This window comes from Doryrhamphus excisus, linkage group LG9 (genome assembly GCF_037039965.1).
Source record: "Doryrhamphus excisus strain RoL-2023G ecotype Guam linkage group LG9, RoL_Dexc_Guam_v1.1, whole genome shotgun sequence".
Taxonomy (NCBI): domain Eukaryota; kingdom Metazoa; phylum Chordata; class Actinopteri; order Syngnathiformes; family Syngnathidae; genus Doryrhamphus; species Doryrhamphus excisus.
This window is the reverse complement of record NC_136365.1, coordinates 16,280,617-16,304,270: the sequence shown is the minus strand read 5'-3', so window position 1 is coordinate 16,304,270 and position 23,654 is coordinate 16,280,617. Positions and strand designations below refer to the sequence as shown.

General features: G+C 40.9%; 2 protein-coding genes across 2 annotated transcripts; both read right to left on the bottom strand.

The window, feature by feature from the left end:
• Positions 1–1,235: 1,235 nt before the first annotated feature.
• Positions 1,236–12,198, bottom strand: keap1b (kelch-like ECH-associated protein 1b). The gene is made up of 7 exons (XM_058086990.2): positions 12,049–12,198; positions 7,950–8,881; positions 5,959–6,204; positions 4,992–5,668; positions 4,707–4,912; positions 4,458–4,634; positions 1,236–3,344 (listed from the first exon to the last, which is right to left on the bottom strand). Exons 2-7 carry the CDS (start codon positions 8,253–8,255, stop codon positions 3,130–3,132), a joined length of 1,827 nt encoding a protein of 608 aa, XP_057942973.2. The 5' UTR covers positions 8,256–8,881; positions 12,049–12,198; the 3' UTR covers positions 1,236–3,129.
• A 1,617-nt stretch (positions 12,199–13,815) lies between these two features.
• s1pr5b (sphingosine-1-phosphate receptor 5b) lies at positions 13,816–16,982 on the bottom strand. Its single transcript, XM_058087537.2, has one exon. It carries the CDS (start codon positions 16,890–16,892, stop codon positions 15,660–15,662), a length of 1,233 nt encoding a protein of 410 aa, XP_057943520.2. The 5' UTR covers positions 16,893–16,982; the 3' UTR covers positions 13,816–15,659.
• Positions 16,983–23,654: the final 6,672 nt, after the last annotated feature.

The following is a 23,654-nucleotide window of genomic DNA, read 5'->3' as shown; positions in this document are numbered from 1 at the left end:
TTGCTGTGTGAAATACATACATACATACATACATACATACATACATACATACATACATACATACATACATACATACATACATACATACATACATACATACATACATACATACAAACAAACAATGGTTGAGGACGAGCTTTTATTTAGCTTCCTTCTCGTGGTCACAAGTGTAATACCGGATGTTTGTATGTCAATGGATATTTCATTAGGCACACCAACAATTAATAAACAAAAGTAAAACATTCATAGTTGTAAACCACTGCAAATATTATTACATTCATTCCCGGCTGCACGGTGGAGCACAGGCCACACAGCTAGGAGATAAGGGTTCGATTCCCTGCTCGGGCATCTCTGTGTGGCGTTTGTCCATAGGCCCGAAGACCCTCGTGAGGATAAGCTGTACATAAAATGGATGGATGGATGAATAGATGAATGGATGAATGGATGAATGGATGAATGGATGAATGGATGAATGGATGAATGGATGAATGGATGAATGGATGAATGGATGAATGGATGAATGGATGAATACATCCCTGGTTAATGAGCACAGCAAAAACATGTCATCTCAAACATACACACAGTCGTCACCTTAGTCACCTTAGTTTAATGAAGATGGGGGTATGAATATGTGCAGTTCATACTTTCTACCAAAAGATGGCACAGTTGGCCTAAAGATGGTATTCTACGTGGCAAAAGTGCACCCACCCTGGGTATCTGAAGGTATAGCGCCCAAATGTCCATCGGATATCCTCACAATATTGTATATATAATTATTTTATTATATATATTATAATTATCTTAGTTCTTCGCCATTAATGCAGGTCACAACATGTAAAGAACCACACCTTTCAATAGGTATGTATATTTGACATGCTAGCTTGCCGTTAGTCTTGTTAACATTTCCATTCTGTTGGCATCCTCCCAAATTTAAAATAAGTAGCAGTTTAGATAGTATATACTTATTATATTGTACTTATTTTGCTAGCTGACGGTTTCAGTATTGATTATATCACATGACATTTAGCTCCTATTGTGTACTGTGAACATGCTAGCATTTAGCACAAAATCTAACTTGATTGGGATTCAGAACATATAATTATGTAAATAATAATAATAAATAATAATAATACATGATAAGCACAGGTATGTATGTGTGTTTGTATGATAATAATACATACAATATACATTGTACAATTTTACATGTGCCACAAAAGCAAAACCGGACAACACTAGTACAACAAACATATTTTACTTACATTTTTTTTTACTTACAATTAATCATTGTACAGGGTTCTGTTGGAAAAATGTACAAAGCTGATTTTAAATACTCTTAAATTCCCACACCAACAACAAGAAAAGAAAAATCCCTTTCAACATGAAACAAAGTTTTTTTTACAAACATTTTTTCCTCCTCAACATGCATTCCTAGTCATCAACAACACATGCTTGTTGCTCCAAAAAAATACACAACACCAGAGTCCATTTCAATACAAAGCTGCTGTCAGTTAAGAAGAACAAGATCTGAACAAATAAATTAGAAAAAAAAAACATGAGCGATTCAATTTCTGTACAATAATTGGTTGAATATCAATGTACAAAACATCACTTTAGAAACCTTTGTAGCTTAAACGACTGTTACAAATACGTCATTTGTGTTCAGGAGTTGAACACAAAAACATGGTCACTTTTTGAGGTGTGGTGGAAGAGAAAACTACATTGACTGTCCAGGTGGTTTTATTAAAATAATAATAAAAAAAAAAAGAAAAATAAAATGCTACAGTATGACTCATCATCTTAAAAAGTCCCAATCACGATCCTTTGTCTTGGCACTACATAAACGACAGGTTGAACCTGTTGGACATGCTGTAGAATGTCACTTAAGAGACCTCATGCCAAAAACCACTTGTTAAATATATACTCTGAGAAGCAGACGTGTCAAAACCAGAAACAACTAAATGTACACGTGACGGGGGTGTAATGGTGCAGGATAATCACGCTTGGGTGCCTAGCCCGGTGTGAAGTGAGTGCCATGGTTCGCTTCATTTGCGATACAGTCAGGGTACAAAATACAAACCATAAAACTTAGTCAATTTAAAAAAAAAAAAAATATATATATATATATATATATATACTATAGCATTTATCTTGTCTGCTTACGTCAGGGTTGTCCAAAAACCGTTAAACAGAACATATATATCTTTATGTTATTTATTAGTAGCAACATTTCAGTGTTTTCTCATTACATTATGTCTCTATTTTTCAATTTCTGCTGTTTTTTTTGTTTTGTTTACTAAAAATTAACCATGATCCGCAATGTGTTCTGCATGATTCGAGACCTAGCCACCACAGTGGTGGTAATGGACACTCCATGGGCTTGTAGAGGTGCCCTGCATGACTTCCCCCCTACCGCTAATGTCACGATTTGTATTCGATCACTAGTAAAAGTATGACACAACAAACGTTGTTTCCTGTTAATGCGTGGGAATTTGGTGTGCCTCTGTACCATTACACCCCTATTAAGCTATCATTAATTAGCATGGCAACTGAATAGAACTTTATTATAAAATGAATTAAGTGCATCCAAACAATTTCAAGTGAGTTTGTGCTGAGAAAACAGTTTCTGGTTTTAGATTAGAAAGTGCTCCAGCATGAGGTCTGTTGTACCGTGTGAATGGAGATGTACTTCGGTACACTGACCAAGCTAATGAGCATTGCGCTGGCACTTCAAACACTCCATGGTGACAAACAAACAGCCACTTTGTACTCGGTCAGATCTTTGCTCTGTGTTTTTGTGTCATTTCAAATGAGGTGTTTTGTACTGTATGCAGCCCTTTTTTAGTCAAAGGTCAAATCTGGGAGATGAGGCTCGGCTGGAGGCCTTCAAATGCCAGACGTAAGCACAGAGACAGACTGAGGTCTTGTTGAGGTTTGGCAGAAGACAAATCAGGTTCAGAATTGATTACACCCACGATTACAGTGGACTTTAAGTCATAATACTGACTTGGTGTTACAAGAATTAAGGCAGCATTCAGATGTTTTAACTAACTTATGTCCTACCCCTAAGTTGTGCGTGTGTGTGGGTGTGTATGCATGGAGGGGGGGTCGGTGATATTGATGATTGGGGTTTTACAGTGTGCTGTGTCGCTGATTGTGACGTGAAGCTCCACCGTTCTCCAAATCAGGTTTAGGACACTGAGGAAGGTCCTTCTGGCAGGGCTCCATGGTAACGGCCACACCAACACCGCTACGCCCAGACATCATACGCGTTACCTCCGACCAAGTGTCATCCTCGGGGTCGTAACACTCCACGCTGTCCAGGAACGTGCTGCCGTCGTAACCGCCTGTCAACACCAACAAGGTCCAATCAGTTCAATTTGATGACACGAGATTAGATTTGAACTTTATCGATCCCTTGGCTGTGTGACCTCAGGGATATTAAGGATGAAATTAAGAGTGAATTCATAATATCTGTACACACAGACTGGCAGTAGTGCAATAGCCAAATGCCAAATGTGGCCCGCAGGACACTAGTTTGAGGCCCCCGCCTTGATATGAAAGGTTAATGTTAGTGCGGCCCGCGCAAGTTTGATATGGATGCTGTATGGTATCATGTACCCAGAAAAAATTATTACGTTTGATTAATGTTCATGTTAAAGGTTAAATAACTGTTAATAGTTATCCTCACTATCCGTGTGGAAGTGGTAAGTTTTTGGCTATTTAAGTTTAAAGGAAATAACTTGAAGGCTACTGTTTAGGTCGCTAGCTCTCTAGTTTGCGAGTTAGCATGTGTCTCAAGACCCTGCAGTTGCGCAATATGTTGTAAATAAAAAGAGTATAAATGTGACTATAGTCGTGTTTTGTCATGTCTACAGGGCTCTAATAATGCTTTGTTCATTTTAATCTGAAAAAAATAATTTGTCTACCCACCAACTATATGTGGTTTCTTAAGTTTTTATCATTTGCCGTTTTATTATTATTATTATTATTATATTTATTTATTACTGATTGATTGATTTTCTTTATTCTTGATTTGTTTATTTATTTTTCATCTTATTTTGTGCAGAAAAATAAAAATATTAAATATATATTAATAATATATATATATATATATATATATATTTGAGAAATGTTTTATCAGAGCTTTTATTGTAGAAAATCGGAACCAAAGCACTGAAAAAGTCTGTATATTTTTCTGTTTTTAATAAATGCGTTTTTTACATTTTTTTTGGAAAACCTGATGCGGCCCAACCTTGCCCAGACCCTAGCTCCAGTGGCCCCCAGGTAAATTGAGTTTGAGACCCCTGGTTTATGATAATGCAGAAAGTTATCAGGCATTTAATTGCAGTAGGGCGTTTATTAGTGAGGAGCTACATATTTTCTAGTCCAAGTTACAATAAGTTGATGAGCAAATCCACACATGAGGTAGTGGTGTATGTGCTGGCGGTGCGCCTCACCCAACACGTAGATGCGTCCATGTAACGCCGTGACCCCCAGAGCGCTGCGTCGGTGCCTCATAGAGGCAGCACAGCTCCAAGTATCCGTTTCTACATTGTAGCGTTCCACGGTGTTCAGCTGATTGGTGCCATCGTAGCCGCCCATCACAAAGATTTGATTCCCCAGGGAGCACACGCCTATGAGCAGGAGAAATAATGTTACTCAGTTTGTATTTGAAACACGAAATTGATGTCGTGTTTCGTGCTCACCGGCTCCAGAGCGCGTGGTGTTCATGGAAGCCATCGTCTTCCATTCGTCCCTTTCTGGGTTGTAGCACTCGCACGAGCTGAGTCGACTGACCCCATCGAAGCCACCCACAGCATAGAGTAACCTGTTGATGACAGCCACGCCCACGCCGATGCGGCGTGTCAACATGGGGGCGACCAGCTGCCATTGGTCCCTTTCTGGATCATATCTACGTACAAAGCAGGAGCAGCACATTCAGGTTTCGCCTGTCACGTAATATTGAATTATGAACAATGTAACACTATTACCTCTCCACACTATTATGGTGAATACACCCATGTGATCCACCCACTGCATATATCATGCAGTCGATGACTCCGACCCCTATTCGGTTTCGTGGTACGCTCATGGGTGCACAGGGCAACCAGCAGTTGTTCATGGGGTTGTAGCAATCCAGCGCATTTGAGTCCATGTTGCCATCGGGGGCATTGTTCCTCCCACCTACAGCATAAAAAAGCCCACTGATGACACAGGCGGCCAAACCGCTGCGGGGAACCTGCAGATCAGCGAGCCTGAGCCAGGCCCCTGTACAAGGATTATACGCCTCCAAGTAGCTGAGCGACTGCCGGAAGTAACCCCCGGCGGTGTAGATGAGTTGCGGCACCTTGGGGGTCCGGCAAGAATTGACTTTGGTGGGTTTGTGCAGGGTGAGGTCCTGGAAGATCTGGGCAAGGTAGTCTTTACACTGGGGGTCCCAGTCCAGAGACTGGAGCTGAGCTTGAAGGAAGTTGGGAGTCAAGGAATGGCAGCGGACAGCGTGGAGTAAGGCCTGGACGTACGGACGGCGGTTTTCACGATCGTAGCGCACCCAGGCCTCACACGCCCGGAAGACTTCAGACTCGCAACGTACGTTGAGCTCATCACGGCTGATGAGGGTCACGAGCTGGCAGTGGGACAAGTTAAAGAACTCCTCTTGGGTTGCCACCTGGAAAACACGTGTAGGAATGAAGTAATTCAATTGTGGTGCTTCCTTTTTAAGTACATCACGTATGTACTCTATATACATACAACAAAAATATGAATTGATTTGCTTCCCTTTTATATGAGCTCAACTCAAAGATGAAAAACATTCCGAGGCTTATTCCCTCAATTAAACTAAATCTGTGTCAACAAGCACAAAATCCACCCACCTCGCAAGGTGTGGCATATGGAGGTGCTGATTACATGTTATTAGAATATGATTATATAGTGCTGATGACACAGTACACATTTTACCTGGCTGAAGTTCATATAAATATATTCCCGGGCCTTCTGGTGGAGCTCCGTGCAGCCGATTTGCTCAGCGAAACTGGCAATGCCAATGGCGTTGCTGGGGTCCAACTGCTGAACCAGGAAGTCGCAGCAGGCCTTCACGACGCTATCTATCTGGTACATGACAGCGCCGTTCATCACGTGGATCACACACTTCTCTCCAACGGAAATGCTGGCTGTGTAGGCAAACTCTATCAGCCGGTCCATGACCTACATGGGTCAGAGGAACAAGAAATATATAAATAAATGAACATGGGTTTCATTCATTCATTCATTCATTTTCTACCGCTTTTCCTCACGAGGGTCGCGGAGGTGCTGGAGCCTATCCCAGCTGTCTTCGGGCGAGAGGGGTCCACTCTGTACTCAGCCAATCACAGGGCACATATGGACAAACAACCATTCACACTCACATTCATACCTATGGACAATTTGGAGTCGCCAATTAACCTAGCATGTTTTTGGAACGTGGGAGAAAACCCACACATGCACGGGGAGAACATGCAAAGTCCACAGAGAGATGGCTGAGGGTGAAATTGAACCCTGGTCTCCTAGCTGTGAGGTCTACGTGCTAACCCAGGGGTCAGCAACCTGCGGCTCCAGAGCCGCATGTGGCTCTTCAGCCTCTTTATTGTGGCTCCCTTTGCGATGCTTGAATATTTTTAACACCCGAGTGGGGAAAATGCACGTCTTTTGTAATGAGTTTTAAAAAATCCAACTTTGTCTGAGACCATGAATGCATCCTGAGTGAGTTCTGACTGCTATCCAGTTCAGTACATGAAGAAAAACAAGTAATACTTACCTACAAATCTAAAAAATAAATTCGAGATAATTTAAAAACAGCGACATGGGAACTTGTTTTTACGTTTACAGTAGTTTACACATACATTTACTCCAACTCGTCTTTTCTTATCTGAACTACTTTGATACCCCCAAATTCCCTCCAATGTTGTTTTAAACATACTATATGTTTTGCGGCTCCAGGCTATTTTTCTTCAGTGGGCATTGGGTAAAATGGCTCTTTTCATAGTAAAGGTTGCCGACCCCTGTGCTAACCACTCGACCGCCGTGTCGCCCCGTCAGAGGAACAATAAATATGTAAATAAATGAACGTGGCTTCATTCATTCATTTTGTGTTTTGGTGCTGGAGCCTATCCCAGCTATCTTCGGGCGAGAGGCGGGGTACACCCTGGACTGGTGGCCAGCCAATCACAGGGCACATATAGACAAACAACCATTCACACTCACATTCATACCTATGGACAATTTGGAGTCACCAATTAACCTAGCATGTTTTTGGAAGGTGGGAAGAAACCGGAGAACTCCACACAGAGATGGAATTGAACCCTCGTCTCCTAGCTGTGAGGTCTGCGCACTAACCACTTGACCGCCATGCAGCCTCTATGCCTTACAATCTTCCGAATTTGATTATTTTGCTCAAATATGTTTTGTCTCACCAAATCTTGTAACCGCACATGTGTGTCAACATAAAATGAGCGGTAGAGTTTGAGCTTGTAATCAATGAAGTATGCTAAGGAAGTTAGCATGTTTTTGGAATGTGGGAGGAAACCCGAGTTCCCGGAGAAAACCCACGCACGCACGGGGAGAACATGCAAACTCCACACAAAGATGGCCGAGGCTGGAATTGAACCCTGGTCTCCTAGTTGTGAGGTCTGCGCACTAACCACTCGAACACCGTGAAGCCTGAACATGGCTTATTAGTAGTAAAATAAAAAGCATACTATGCATTCTTTATTTATACTAAGCATTTTCAACCATAAACTTTTGTCAACATGTGTTTTGGTCTAGTTGACTCCCTCATTAGCGTTAAATAGCGTGAAATAACAGTGACTACTGTGTAGTTACACAGCATTAAAGCATGCCAATCTAATCTGGTGATCTAAATGGAATTATGCAAACATGAAATAAATCAGAGGTGAGTTGAGGTGGCGACTCACCCTGGGGTGAATGCCCTCTATGGGCACCAGCTCCATGCCGCACTCCTTCAGGCCGTTGGTGAACATGGCCCTGAAGACGGGCGATGACGAGGCCAGCACCACCTTGTGAGCCACAAAATCCACAGCCTCCAGGTCTTTGTAGCGCACACGGAGCGTCACGTCGCAGAGTTGGCGATCCAGACGCAGCTCGTTCATGATGGCAAAGGCGGCGGCCGTGTGGCTCTCTAGCGTGTAGCTGAAGACGCGGTGGCCGTTGCGCGTGGATGGAGTTACCAGCGCTTTGCATTCTGTCAGGCACTCTGACATTTCCTACCTTAGCTCCACCTCCTTAGTCTCTCACACAGGAAGTGCTACGTGGTACCATTGCACCACAGGGAAGCATGGGTGAAATTAATAACTTGATGAGTGGGGGGGATCCTGGTGTTTGGTGGCGTGGACTTCTATCAAAATTCATACACACACAATAAGTCCTCGGACCAGTTCAGTACCTGTGTCAAGCTGTGTGACTCATTGTGGAGTTACTGGAGACCGCATGGGTGGGTGGACTGTTACATGACTCCACACCAACATCATTGACCTTGACCATTTCTCCGACCACCACGGAAAATATCGATAATAAGAACCACTTTAGACTATTTGTGCCATACAAAGGTCATCTTTCAAAACAAGCCTCCTTAATAGTATTCCAACAAAAATTTCAATCCGTCCAAGAAAGATGGAGGGGAGGTGGAGACACGTCACATCTTCATTTGGATAGAATCCACGAGGCAGGACGTTTAAAAAAAAAAAAAAGAGTAGGGGTTGTGTGTCAAAAGTGTATTAAGAATAACTCAGCCGTCCATCTGAGAGGGAAGCGAGGGAGAAGGTGTTTGGTAGCTTTCGTTGTACACACACCGCCATATTTACTCGGAAGAAGTCAGCTCATATAACACCTGGAATAAAAGTGGAGGGGTAGAGAGGAGAAAGTGACATTAGATACGTAAACACATCTACTGTCTAGAACAAAACTGGTGTGGGCCCTTGACCCATATAAGTTTTTTTTTGCGACAAAATAATAGAAATTATGATCCTCTCTCAGTAGTGGAAGACAACTACTCAGATGTTTTTGTGGTTAAATTTTTCATAGCCAGTAGCAGAGATGCAACCAGGAATTGTGGGCCCCACAAAATAATTCAAATGTCTTGTTATTTAAATTACCAATTTTTTGGGCCCCGTGGCAGTCAAGGGATCTTGGAATTGTCCCAAACGGCAACCCTGCCCAAGAGCACTCATCGAAAAACAATTGAAAAACTGGTTGTCTGTTTCATCAAGTCACCCGACAGTTTCGGATTGTTATTTATTTCAAACAAGTTCTTTCCAACAGTTAACACCTTGTCGTTGGTGCACTGATAATTAAATGAACAGATTTTCCTGTAATGATAAAATGAAAGTGTTCTAATTGTCTCGTGTGTTTGCCTCAATCACAGATGATTACTGTGTTGATGATTATTATATTATTATTATTATTATTATTATAACATTATAATAGTGTATCTAACACCATACTACACAACTTGTCTTTCAGTGTTTTTGGAACGGGCTATAGTCAACTATGAAACAGCAATCATTTATTAATTAATTTAATTTGGAAAACTGCGATACAGCGAGGGCGCAATGTTTGAACCGTGACGTAGCGATGGATGACTGTGCACTAAAAAAATCCCCTTCTGAGAAACAGAACTTGTTCCTGCATATGGCAATTACCAGTAACACAAGGAATGTGACAAAGCATGACAGAGCGTTAATTCATGGTAATAGTTTGATACTTTTTTTTTAATCATTAAAGCATAAAGATACCAGTGAAGATAATATAGTTTTGAGATATTCAGTAATAGAGACTGAATACGTTGATTTATCAAATAAATCAATCTATCAAAAGTAGTAGTACCTTAATTCACTGATACAAGAATGACAACTAAATGGTAGGTACTGGCATAAACATTGTGTAAATTATTATTAAAATTCAGAAAAATGATCAGGGGGGCTTGAGAGACTTTTGAATACGCTTGTATGCTTCACTGCTCTCTATTTTGTTGCATTTGACTTGTTTCAGTTTTGAGTTCAGGTTAAACAGTACAGAAAAATAGATAAGATATTATCACTTTCTTATCCCATGGGGAACATGACAGAAAATAACAGAGATTCACTGGTATACGTAAAGCCCTAGCTAGGGCTTATATGTCCCTGGGGCCAGGCTACACAATAGCTTGTATATACAGGGTTCCTGTGATACAGACACATAGTAACAATCATTCGCATTCCTTAAGTGAAACATGACTGCACATCTCCCTTTTTGTGAGTTCTAGGGAGAGAAACAGTAATAAAAATGTGGGAGCTGACAATGCATATCACAGGGCACAACTATTTTGACTATTAAATGCAAAGTATTAATACGTGGCTTGATGGACTGTGTTGGGATGTGATGTGCCAAGTACTCCATATGTAATAATCAAAATCATGGTGACTTGTCTGTCTTCTACAGATTATTTTGGGTCGGTAGAATAAAGTATTGTATCACTGCAGGGTTTGTTAGCGCTAACAATCCTTTGTTTGTTGTTATGCAATCTTTTGGAGCAATGTCCTCCTCGCCATACACACGAAGCCATTCCATCGATGGTAACACTGTATGCCACCCAGTGCAACAGAAACACTACATTTATGTCTGAGTGGCTTGATAAGCTCCACATTTACACCACCAAGCCATGCTGGTGAAATGACTTGTACTAACGTCCTTGACACACTGGTACTGCGATCAGCAAATAACCCGGACTGCACATAGGATCCTACAGGACGCCTTCCACGCGCAACATCCCGTGTTTGAGTGGCTTCCATCAGGTCGGAGACTAAGATGCCCACGATGTAGAACACAAAAGAGGGGGGCTACCTTTGTCTCTACAGCAGTCCAGCTTCCGAACTTGGACCCCTGATTTCTTGGACTCCAGATTTCGCACAACCTCCATTTAGCTTGTTATACTTTAAAAATATATATATTTAATTACTATTTATTCTTTTAGGTGTGTGTGTGTTCAGTAGTGTCTGCTCTTTTACTTGTCCTTGTCTGCTTCTTACATTTTTACTCCATATGCTGCTCTCTGTGTCCTTTAAATCACCCCTCGGGGATAAATAAAGTGTTTTTGAACTTTGAACTTGAACTAGATGTGAAATCAATGTACCCAAGAAACTAAATTAAAAAAAATCTAATAAAAATAGAAAAAAAAAAGGTTTCCATGTTATCATGAATGTAACCGTTATTGCATGGCCACACCATGTATATAATAATTTTTTTTTTAGAGCATTTCATAGTTGAAATAGGTGTGTCCCATTACGTGCATTGTTAGCGTCCTCATGTCAACTGTTTTCTCTCTTTAGAAAACACAGAAAAGGAAATGATATGTGCTGTTGTCTCACATAAGAATTGTGAAGAATGGGCAAAACTCCAGGAAAAAAAATGTAGTTTAACTTTAAATGAGCATTCTTGCAAAAAGGGCTAATGAGGAGACAAGCTAGTCAATTAAGAGTACATGTTTGATCACTGGTTTGTTGGCAATGAGTTAGTCAGTGACTCATCATGAACTCTTCACAGTGGAACTGGATGTACCATAACACCACCCAACAGAAATGAAGCCAGTTCTTACATAATAAATCTAATCTTTAACACATACACACCATTTAGAGCGTTTATTTACACAACAGTCTCACGTCCTCTAATGTTTACCACTTGCTGTGATCATAAACAACACAGGTGGCACGGAAAATTGAGCCAAGCGTCGAAATGAAGTAAATATGACTGACGTGTCTACTGTGTGGAGTAACAGGACGCTACAATGTGCCTTTCACTAGCGCTACTTACACTATTACAGTGCTAGCCATAATATTAACGCTACTCCTAATAGTAACAACGGACGGTCGTAGCTAGCTGCACTAAACCGCTCCAAACACAAACAACAAGGCGGTTTAAGCCGCGTTCCGGTTGTTTGACACCATCTTTGTTTCCAAAAATATACTAAAATCCCACCCCAGAAACAATTGTGAGGTACAATGTTTTATGAAATATACTCACGTCGTGAAGCTCACTTCCACCATCCCGATGTGGTAAACTGTGCGCCACATAAGAGCAGCAGGGGGAAGCGGTAACTCACCATGACTAAGCATTGTACCCGGGCTTCTCTCGCTTTCACAATAAGAGTCTCCCTCCATGGCCTCCCCTCGACCTCCGTTGACAAGCAACGGCAGTCAATTCAGCTTCAAGTTATGAGGCTTTTATTCAGAAGGAGGTTTCGGGAGTGAAAGTAAAGCATCGCCTGGGCGACTGCCAGCTCTGTCACCAGCAAGAGAAACACAAAAATGTGCCAACCCCATTTAAATAATTAAGTGTTGTAAGATTAACATAGCAATTTTGGATTGGGTGCTGGAATACAAATATTGATTTGTCTGTGGTGTGACTGACTAAGCAGACAAGTAAATACACTAACTGCACAGTCAATCAAAAGTCATTGCTCCAACTTTAACTTTCGAATTGCAGTTGTACCCTTATGTACAGTTATTCCAATGGAATTTGAAATGTCATGCACGTTCGAATGTTTTATTATTAATAGGCATTTCATAAGGGGGCCTTAGGGCTTCTACTGTGTGCACTGTCTATTCTACTTACAACCACAAGGTGGCAACAAAAGCCCATACTGAGATTAGTTTTTTGCTAAATAATACACCCTATTATAAATCCTAAAAGACTACAGATGGAAATTAGCTGAAACTCATGGGTTCTACACTGGTAATGTCCATTAACTAATGATCATAATAATAAATAAAATAAAATAAAATAAAATAAAATAAAATAAAATAAAATAAAATAAAATAAAATAAAATAAAATAAAATAAAATAAAATAAAATAAAATAAAATAAAATAAAATAAAATAAAATAAAATAAAATAAAATAAAATAAAATAAAATAAAATAAAATTAAATGGATTGCTGATGAAACACGTCACTTACACTTCATTAATTTCAGCAATGTACTTATACAACCTGACAAGACATGAATAGGTCTTCTTTTTAAATTCCTGATTCAAGAAGAGGTACACGCATTCCAACTGATTCAGGCTGTGTTTAGTTCCTCTCAGATGATCCGGTTTCAGGCTTGGGTCATCCAGATGGGTCCTTATAAACACATCTGCCTTATGTACATAAATCTAAGGCTGACCTAAGATAACTTTCTGTTATAAAAGTCACTATTCTTGAACGTCTTCTTGTAGGAATGAATGCAACAGTTGAGGAAAGGAAGGGAAACGCAGGTCAGGTAGAAAATCCCCCCCCCCTCGGTGCCCTCCTGCAAAAGACACTGGGTACCTCCATCATCTGGAACTATGCAGGTGCAACAGAAGAACCATGTTGGGTCATTTGTTATAGTCTTTCTTGGATGGGCTCACTTAAGGACGCATATGCATTATGCATTGTCATGCTGTTATGAAAGACAGTTTTTCTATGTAAATTGAAAGCAGTTATGTAGCGACAACATTGAAAAAGAATGTTTTATGATTGCAAACATAGCCGCCAGCAATCGTGTTTGCAATTCTATTAAGCATGTTAAGTGCATAGGCCACACGGCGGTTAGCAGTGGTTAGCAAGTTGGCCACAGTCAGAAGATCGGGAAGACCTGGGTTCAATTCTGCGTGTGGCATTAGCATGTTCCCTACGTGCATGCATGGGTTTTCTACTGGTACTCCCGTTTTCCTCCCACATTCCAAAAACATGCATTTTAGGTTAATTAGAGACTCTAGATCGTCAATAGGTATGAATGTGAGTGTGAATGGTTGTATGTGTGAATTATTATTATTTTTCTTTGTATTTAATCCATGAGTTATTTCACTGATATTGAAAACATGATAGTTGTGAGGCTGTACTGCAAGCTCCTCAGAACAGTGAGAAAAAAACAATGGCAGAGTCAAAAAGATAACTTTTAGCGTATTTATTGTGTTCTCCAGATAGTGCAGGGCAATGAAAAAGTGTACAAAGAATGTAAAAAGGTGCAAGAAAAATACAACCGCAAAGTATTAAAAAGATATATTTACAGTGGTGAAGCAACAGTACTTCATTTACTGTGTTTAAGGCTCAACACTACCTTCGTGTAGTACTGTTTAATGCGATTCAATGCACTTCCAACCTACTCTCATCCCGAATGTCTGAAAAAGGCCTCTTTATAACCCTCGACCCCTCCCACCAGGGCAAAAAAAAAAAAAACAGATTACCAAAACACAATATTCTGCCGCAACCACAAATTAAAAACATTTAACAAAAATATATGTATAACTCGTCTTAATTGACTAAATCTTGACTAAAGAGGGTTTGTCTTACATTCGGGATGGTGTTGTTTGTTGTTCAATGTGGGAATTAAACAAAATCATGGAGTAAAACACGAGTTGCAGTTGAAGGTGAGGCATTGGTGAAGGCCCATTTCGGTCTTTGTATGGCAGAAGTACAAAAAAACAAAAAAATCCGAAATGTATGTAGGCCAATGCCCTTACCAGATGCGAGACAAGGGGGCTCACTTCCTCTCGGGCTTCTTCTTAAAATAAAAAAAAAGGCTTCATGCACAATTTAAGACAAAGTCAAAATAAACCCAACTCCACAAAAATGTTTTGTCCTTTATGAAAAAAAACATGGTTAAAATTACAGACACTGTTACAAAATGTATATAACTTACTATACACACGTTATGAACACTCCTCAAATTAATTAAAGTACAAAAAAAATGTCCTGGAAGAGTCCAAAAAACATTTGTACAAAAATGTGACATCAAATGTGAGATAATAAAAAATCTTTGAAGCCAATGACAATGCTTCTTATTGCTGTGACATTTAACATCAACACATTTTCCACTGGTCACACACCATAGCTGTCATTTTGCATCTGCCTCCCACAGACACAGAAGTGGTCTGTGCTTAGCTGTATGCAACCACAGCTCTTTCCTGTCGATGCCCCCCCACTGCATTGCTGCCACTGTGTAACAAAATCTATATGAAGTACACTATACATCACACCTCAGGCCTTCGATCCAGCGAAATCCATGTGTTTACAGATGTACAGTTCAAACAAGTGTGTATAGATTCTTTTTTTTTTTTTTCAACAAGAAACCACACAAAGAGAGTGTGAATGTGGTATTTACACTTAACGGTCATTGTTTTTTTTAATCAAAGTGTCCTTCCAGGCTTGGGTACAAACCACAGAACCACAAGAGTGCAAGCCATTTCAGTGCAAATCAGTTGATAAGAGCTGGCTTGTTCACATTTGATGAGTAGCCTTGAAATGGTTGTCTCAAACGTAACCACTCATGGCGTAGAGAAGCCTTTTGTTGACATCTAACTGTAGCTTTGTATGGTGGTTGCTGACAGTTTATGTTAACCCCTTTCCACTGCACAGTAAACTGCAAAACCCATGCCACCTTGAACGCATCAGTCAGAAGGGTCTCCTGCATGTATCTCTTATCACAGGAAGGAGCATGTTTTATCCAAGAGGAGACTGAGGGCAGTAAGTATAATTCTGCAACGTCCACAGCATTGGTTATGTACTGGAAACAGTATGTTGGTCCCATGCAGTGGAAAAGAGGTAGTTGTCCTATAAAAAAAAAGAGTGCTACATGTCCTTTTGTTAAGTGCGACCCAAGCCGACAGTCTTCAGGGCTTAAAGAGTTTAGGATAAAGGGCCTTGATGGGAGATGGGGTTGTGACGCCATTCCCAGAAGAAATTGTCGTCTCTATCCCCCCTTCCAACTTCTGAGAGGCCACCTCCGTCTTGCTGAAGCTGCACTCCAGGAATGGCATGCCGATTTTCTTCACCTGGCCGTCTCTGGTCATGAGACATGGCCGACACAGCAGCCTGAGAATGGCTCTTCTCATGTCCTTGCTGGTTAGGGTGTAAATGATGGGGTTGAGGAGCGAGTTGACCATAGCCACGCCAAGGAAGTAGTCAGCCTTGTAGAGGAGGCGGCAGCTGCGTGTCGGGCAGAAAAAATCCAGGAGAAGTAGGAGAAACAGAGGGAGCCAACAGGCGATGAAGACACCCAGAACTATGGTGACCGTCTTGAGGAGGGCGATGTACTTTTGGGATTTCCTCGCTAAGCCTTTCCTCATGCTGCTGGACAAGCCAAGCCGCTGTCGTTGTGTATTGGTGCGGACGATGCGGAAAACCCGGGCGTACAGGACCACGATAGCGAGGAGAACGGCGCTGAAGACCGATATGCAGCACAGGATGTAGCTCTTGGCGTAAAGAGGAAGCACAGTGGAGCACTGGTCCAGTTTGTGGATGCAGTTCCATCCCAGGATTGGGAGGACGCCCAAGAAACCAGCGAGGGCCCAACTTGCACAAATCAACGCCAACATCCGTCCCCGCTTTGCACTGTGGTACGGCCTCATAGTCACCATAGTTACATGCCTTTCAATAGCGATCGCCAGGAGGCTGATGATGGAGGCAGCCAGCGTGATGAATACTCCTCCTTCTCGGAGGAACCACAGCAGCGGTGTTAGCTGCAAAGTCTTGGGCCCGGACATGATGATGTTTGCCATGTACGTAATCCCAGCCAGGAGATCAGACAGAGTCAGGTTTCCCAGGAGATAATACATAGGCAAGTGGAACTTCTTGTTCCTCCAGATAGCGAGAAGAACCACAGCGTTCTCCAGAATGATGAGCAGACACACCACTATGAAGGCAATGCCCTCTGGTCGGAGGCCGTCACGGTAGCGGTCTCCCTGCAGCTTCCCTGTGTAGTTATAATGCTCCACAATGACTGAGTTGTCCTGGTACTTCCAGAAGAACTGAAGATAACCATAAGAAGATGGTGGAGTTGAGGAGGGGAGCATTGTGAATGTAGCGGGGGGAGTCCCAACATGAGCAGAACTTGAAGCCTCCATGCTTGACGGTGCTTTAATTGACTTTAATGGCTATAAAGTCATTTTAAGTGAGTTTGGCTGACAGCATGGAAACATCTAAAGTCCTTCAACAATAGCCTTCATATATGGTCAGAATAATAATACAAAAAAAAATCCAAGTTTTCAGTTTCACCAGAGGGGGGTACTGTTGAGCTCCTTGTGTCTTGGTCACTGCTGGGAGAAAAAAAGCAAACTTTGTTATCATTAGAGCAATTTTCAATAAACTAGTAAATTAATATCTAGAAATACTATTAGAAACAAACAAAATACCAAAAAAAGAAGTAAATACATACATATACATACCACCATGTGGTACTACTATATACAGTAAAATTGTTATTATTGTTGTTTGTGTCACCTTTCAGGGACATGTTACTTAAAGGAGAATCCCATCATTCCTATTGTATCATTTTAGACATGTGCACCCAATTAATAAGAAATGCAGCCGCATTTGACGACACCATTCTTATTGTATAAATGAGAAGTGCGTTTGAAGTCATACACACACTATAAATATGCTTTCACCATCAATGCCAAACACCATAAGTAAACCATTATCATGCGTTTGTTGAAACTGGGCTTCAATTGTTCTAGCAGTAGAAGTAAAAGTCAAACAGCGGTTAATTATAGCCACATTCCTCTAAGATTGTCTTTTGTGTGATTTTCTTTGAGGCACATGTTAACATTTACTGTCTGGAATGTATATCATGCTTTGAATCTATCGTAAATGGAATTCACATACTCTTTTAAACATCATTGGCAGTAATATGCCTCATTGTTGAGTCACTTGTCACTGATACTGCACATATATTATGTGTGATTATTTATAACAACAAATATATTTTTTCTTTTAAAAGTATATTTTGGGATGGAGTCTTCTCGTACAAGTTCAATCAAAAGAAAAACAATCACAAGACTTCTGTCCTGTGACACAAAATGATGAATAAATGACATTAATATGACATTGCAAGAGAAAAGAAAATACCTTTGTTGTTATCCTGAACTTGAGCAGCTTTTCAGAGAATAGAATTCCAGCCTTGAGCACGCAGTGACTGAGTCAAAGTGACAAGGCAGTGTTATGGAAAGTAAGACCTCGGTTGAAACATGCATCACACTAAAGGGGCCGGTCTAGCCCAGATTCTCTTGCACGCTCTCTAACCGCTCTCTCACTTTCTCAGATCAGAGTGCATGAGGAATGGATAAAACAGTCAAAATTATCTTAAAAACCATAAGGGAATACCCGCATCAAAAGCCCTAGAACAGGGGGTCTCCAACGTTTTTTTTTTTTTGTGAGAGGTACTTTTGCAAAATGAAAATTTGCAAGAGATACTAATTCAGTTGTCTATTTCAACCTATACAAACCAACTATGCTTGTTTTACTAGAACAAAATGCTGCTATTCACAACTCATAATTTGTATTTCAGAATGCATTTCCTTCTCATGCTATTAAATGAAAGCCTACCTAGCACCCAAAGGCAGCACATTGGTGACCCCTGACCTACAATGATCATTCCAGCGTAGACTCCTTTCAATACTATCACAGTATCAGAATTGACCTCAATTCATTGATCACCATAGCATCGTATCTCCTCTTTTGTCTTTGAGACACTTTTGTGTCGCTAGAGCATCTCCCCAGGTCATTGGTGTATGTGAGTGACAGGAAGAAAAGCTCTAACTTGGGACAAATAGAACGTCAGGACAAATGGAAGCCAATCTAAGAAATGGGTGTGCCACTGTACCCAAATTTTGTATGTGCCTGAATTTTGTCAACATGGTGTATGTGATGTATGTGAGTGACAGGAAGAAAAGCTCTAACTTGCTTGGTCAGTAGTCCATTGGCGCCACTTTGGTGTTGGTGTGCATGGATAAATCTTTCGACCCCAAATATAAGACAATAGTCTTTTCCAGAAAAAAAGGTCTTATATTTGTGTTAATATAGAATTATACAGTAATTAACTTGAAAAACGGCCAAGAATGTTCAGACAAATGGAAGCCAATCTAAGAAATGGGTGTGCCACTGTACCCAAATTTTGCATGTGCCTGAATTTTGTCAACATGGTGTATGTGATGTATGTGAGTGACAGGAAGAAAAGCTCTAACTTGCTTGGTCAGAAGTCCATAGGCGCCACTTTGGTGTTGGTGTGCATGGATAAATCTTTTGATGCCAAATACAAGACAATAGTCTTTTCCAGAAAAAAAGGTCTTATATTTGTGTTAATATAGAATTATACAGTAATTAACTTGAAAAACGGCCAAAAATGTTAGGACAAATGGAAAACCAATCTAAGAAATGGGTGTGCCACTCTTCCCAAATTTTGTATTTGCCTGAATTTTGTCAACATGGTGTACGTGATGTATGTGAGTGACAGGAAGAAAAGCTCTAACTTGCTTGGTCAGAAGTCCATCTGCGCCACTTTGGTGTTGGTGTACATGGATAAATCTTTCGATGCCAAATACAAGACAATAGTCTTTTCCAGAAAAAAAGATTCTTATATTTGTGTTAATATGGAATTATACAGTAATTAACTTGAAAAACGGCCAAGAATGTTCAGACAAATGGAAGCCAATCTAAGAAATGGGTGTGCCACTGTACCCAAATTCTGCATGTGACTGAATTTTGTCAACATGATTCAGGTAAAATTTTATCAACTAAAACACATCTTTACCACTTCTTAGGTACATACCCCTCTCTTCTGCAAAACTCACTGGAAAATCAATGGTGTAAACTTTGTAACAAAAAGCAACAAAAACAAAATCTCCTTGGCAGAGGTAACTATCGATGAACAGCCGCTCTGCTCTGATTACTGAGACACAACAGTTTTGTTTGTGTGTCAAAGTTCTCATGATGTCATCACAAGCTGAGTAAGCATGGAGTCTGTCCACATATAGCAGTAATCACCCTGTAGGCACCCCGGACTGGTTGCCAGCCAATCACACGGCACATATAGACAAACAACCATTCACACTCACATTCATACCTATGGACAATTTGGAGTCGCCAATTAACCTAGCATGTTTTTGGAATGTGGGAGGAAACCGGAGTACCCGGAGAAAACCCACGCATGCACGGGGAGAACATGCAAACTCCACATATAGATGGCCGAGGGTGGGATTGAACTCGGGTCTCCTAGCTGTGAGGTCTGCGCGCTCACCACTAGACCCCCGTGCAGCCCTGTATAAATACTTATTTATATATATTCCTAGGTGGATTCCCATGATTTATAGAGTGCTGAAGGCATCCTGATTCCCAGATGGCAGGCCGACATGCCTGAACACGCTCCTGCAGTCGCTGGTGGATCGCCTGCAGGGCCTGCACAATGTTTGACAAAGATGTGTTCAAGCCACAAATAAAGCTTTCATTCGTTTGAGTGCTGCAAGGTACATGTTGAACTGTGCAACGTACAGACATACCTACTGTGTGAACATGCACCGGGACATTTAAATCATTGTTAATGGTGCCGTTACTTAAGTATGTAAAAGCTCCTCTCTTTTCCCACCCTCAGTGTTTTGACAGTTGGAGATCCTGCTCTTTATCCGGCTGCTCCCCTCAAATGCTTTATCCAGTCTGACTAATCAAACAAGAGGATTCTTGCTCATAAACCTATTATGTGTTGAAGGATCACCTGTCTGAACTATAGCAAAACTTCCTGTCATCACACAAATTAAAATTTTTCACAGTGTGTGTGATGCGGTCAAGGGCCCAAGTTCTTGATAGTGTCAGATGATTGTGTCTGTTGGTGAATCAACACTCACTCAGCAGAGTACTAATGGAAAATATCAGGGGGGGTCCCTCTTTCTTTTTTCATTTATTCATTCATTTTCTACCGCTTATTCTCACGAGTGTCGCAGAGGGTGTTGGAGCCTATCCCAGCTGTCTTCGAGCAAGAGGCGGGGTACACCCTGGACTGGTGGCCAGCCAATCACAGGGCACATATATGTAGACAAACAACCATTCACACTCACATTCATACCTATGGACAATTTGGAGTCGCCAATTAACCTAGCACGGGGAGAACATGCAAACTCCACACAGAGATGGCTGAGTGTGGAATTGAACTGGAGTCTCCTAACTGTGAGGCCTGCGTACGAACCACTCCACTACCGTGCAGCCCCTGTTTTTTTGTACTGCATTAAGAAATAATGGACAAAGTAGAAACTTGCTGCATTGTATCACACACCAAATTTGCATTCCCGTTTTTCCCGTTTAAACAGCATTTATATTCGCCGGAAATTATGGTCTTTATTGATATTGCAGCCAGATTTTACCTTTGCTGTTGAAATGCTGAACAAAATACATTTGGTGCGATGGGAGCATCGATAGTGATCAAACCAAACCAAAATGGCAAACACACACGCTGATTGTCGAAAATATGATGGCGGACTATGGTGTGCACCAGCAAGTGCACGCCGTTTAGGGCTTCTGTGTGCATAAGCACACACAAACAACTATGTCCACATGACCACGCCCCTCTACACCCATGCAGAATAAACACAGTGGTCCTTGCCAAACTTATAACTTAATACTAATTCAATAGCATTTCTCACCTTCTTTATCATTGGCTCTGTTGTTTGTTATTGTAGCATAACTGTGTTAGTTAGTCAAGACCTACAGAGAGCTAAAATAAGCTCGATATCAGGCTGGATGTTATGCATAATGAAAATTCAACCTCCTTGATTCAGTGTCGCTTTTAAGGCAAACTTGTCCTGAAAACTTCAGTCAAATTCCTACTTTTACAACCTGAAGTTCAGATTTTAAGGGGCGGCTATATTTGCATGCTAGTGCATCAAAAGCTTGTAAAGGTCTTGAAGTTTCTCGGGGAGAGCACTGTTTTTTTTTAAGTTTTTTTTAAATGTTAAATGTCTCCCAACACTCCTGTCTGGACGACTGCATGCATTTGGGGAGAAAGCCTGTCAGGAGGTCATTAGAGACTAATATCCTGTCGGGGGTGAACGCCGAGGCCTCACATCAAAGACTACACCAGGACGAGTAGTCTAACAGACGGCTAGAACTGTATGTAACCCTGTGCAGGAAGGACACGCTGCCCTCTTTCATTACTTCATATTCATATAATAATAATAAGAATAATAATCACTACATTTTGGCGCAAATCAAAATATAATAGATCCAGGTTGTTGTTTTTTTGCATACAATGTGAAAAAAACTGAATTTGCCTTAATTTCTAACTAAATAATGTGTGTATCTTTATGACAAAGTTAATACGTATGCTCTATAAAAGAGTGCTAAGAATTTCTAACTGGATTGTTTTCTTACTTCTTGTTACAGATGCCAGACAATAGGTCATTTGTTTCTCTTAGATTTGTATTAAAGTGGCATTTGGTTTCAGAAGGCCTGGTAAAACTAGCCCATTGTGATGTCACAGAGAAGAGGACTTCCTTATAAGGGCATGGTTGTAAGCCAGATAAATTCTCTGCCCTCCCGCAAGCTCTGTGTTTACTTGCTAGCAATGGTTCATAAGGGAAAGCCACATTTGTTTACAATTCCTAAAGACGCCATTATTGGGCGTCCAACCACCAAGTGGTTGGAGTTCCTGATCCCTACCAAAAAGAAATGCATTTTAATCTGTCAACGATATTTCACATTGGACTATTTTGTGTACATGGGCCAGTATGCGGCTGGAGAAGTCAACAAACTAACTGAAGACCAGCACCTTTCCAATGTTACTTGGTCGTGTGGAAGAGTCAGAAGATCAAGCATTAAGTACCAATTTATCAGTGTTCTAACTGTGTTTATTTTCTGTAAGTCATGGAACAATAGCACTTGTCTGTGTAGCATTATAGAGTGTGCATACAGGGAGCGGGGCTGCTAACAGCTGTTTCCCACCACAATTAGTAGTTCTAACCACTAAAATGCTAAAGCTACATACCATTGAGCGACATCTTGAAGTAAGCACACCATTCATGCAGGAATTGAACAAATGTAACAGTTACTGATAAAAGTACCAGATGGAGGGGTAGGATTTAATAAGCTTTGCTTCTTCCTACTCCTTTTGGACATGTGGAACTGTGATGTGATTATGTGATGCATTCAATTGTAATCTGATGCATGTTCAAATGAAATAAACCATTGAAATGAAATGAAAAAAACTATTACCATTACCATTACCATTACCATTACCATTACCATTACCATTACCAACATCCAAAGAAATATAGCTGAATAGGTGCAGATTCTGGAAGAAATTGAAAGCTTCCTGTGGTGGTTATTGTGTGTAGCTGCTCTATGGGAGTCCACAACTCAATACAAAGGGCAGAAATAACAGGAGCATCACAAGTCAAATGAGTCAGATGCACATGTTCAGCCTCAGAAGAGGTCTGCTGTATTATGCTGTGTAGGTTCACACCTTGCCTTCATTAATCCTCATGTGTATTTCTTTTCATGCTATATTTTTTCCACATTTAATGGAAACACACGACATGAACTCTCACATCACTAGGATGCTGAGCCAGCTTCTCCTGCGTGCAAACAAAACCTTGACCTTGATGAAGCAGCCATGGGTCCAACACGAACCGTTTATAGAGCTAAGGGTGTATATTTTTACTAAACACCACAGCCGCCATGCAGGATTTTAGCCCTGGTGTTAATATTTCCCTGATATTTGTCAGTGGGTGTGTAGTCAGGAGCGGATGTCAGGAGAACGTATATGCAGAGACCACCTAAGGAGACGAGGTTGGAAATGTAGCAGGTATTATTCCATAGCTTTGTCTGTTGCTTCTCAGACTTGC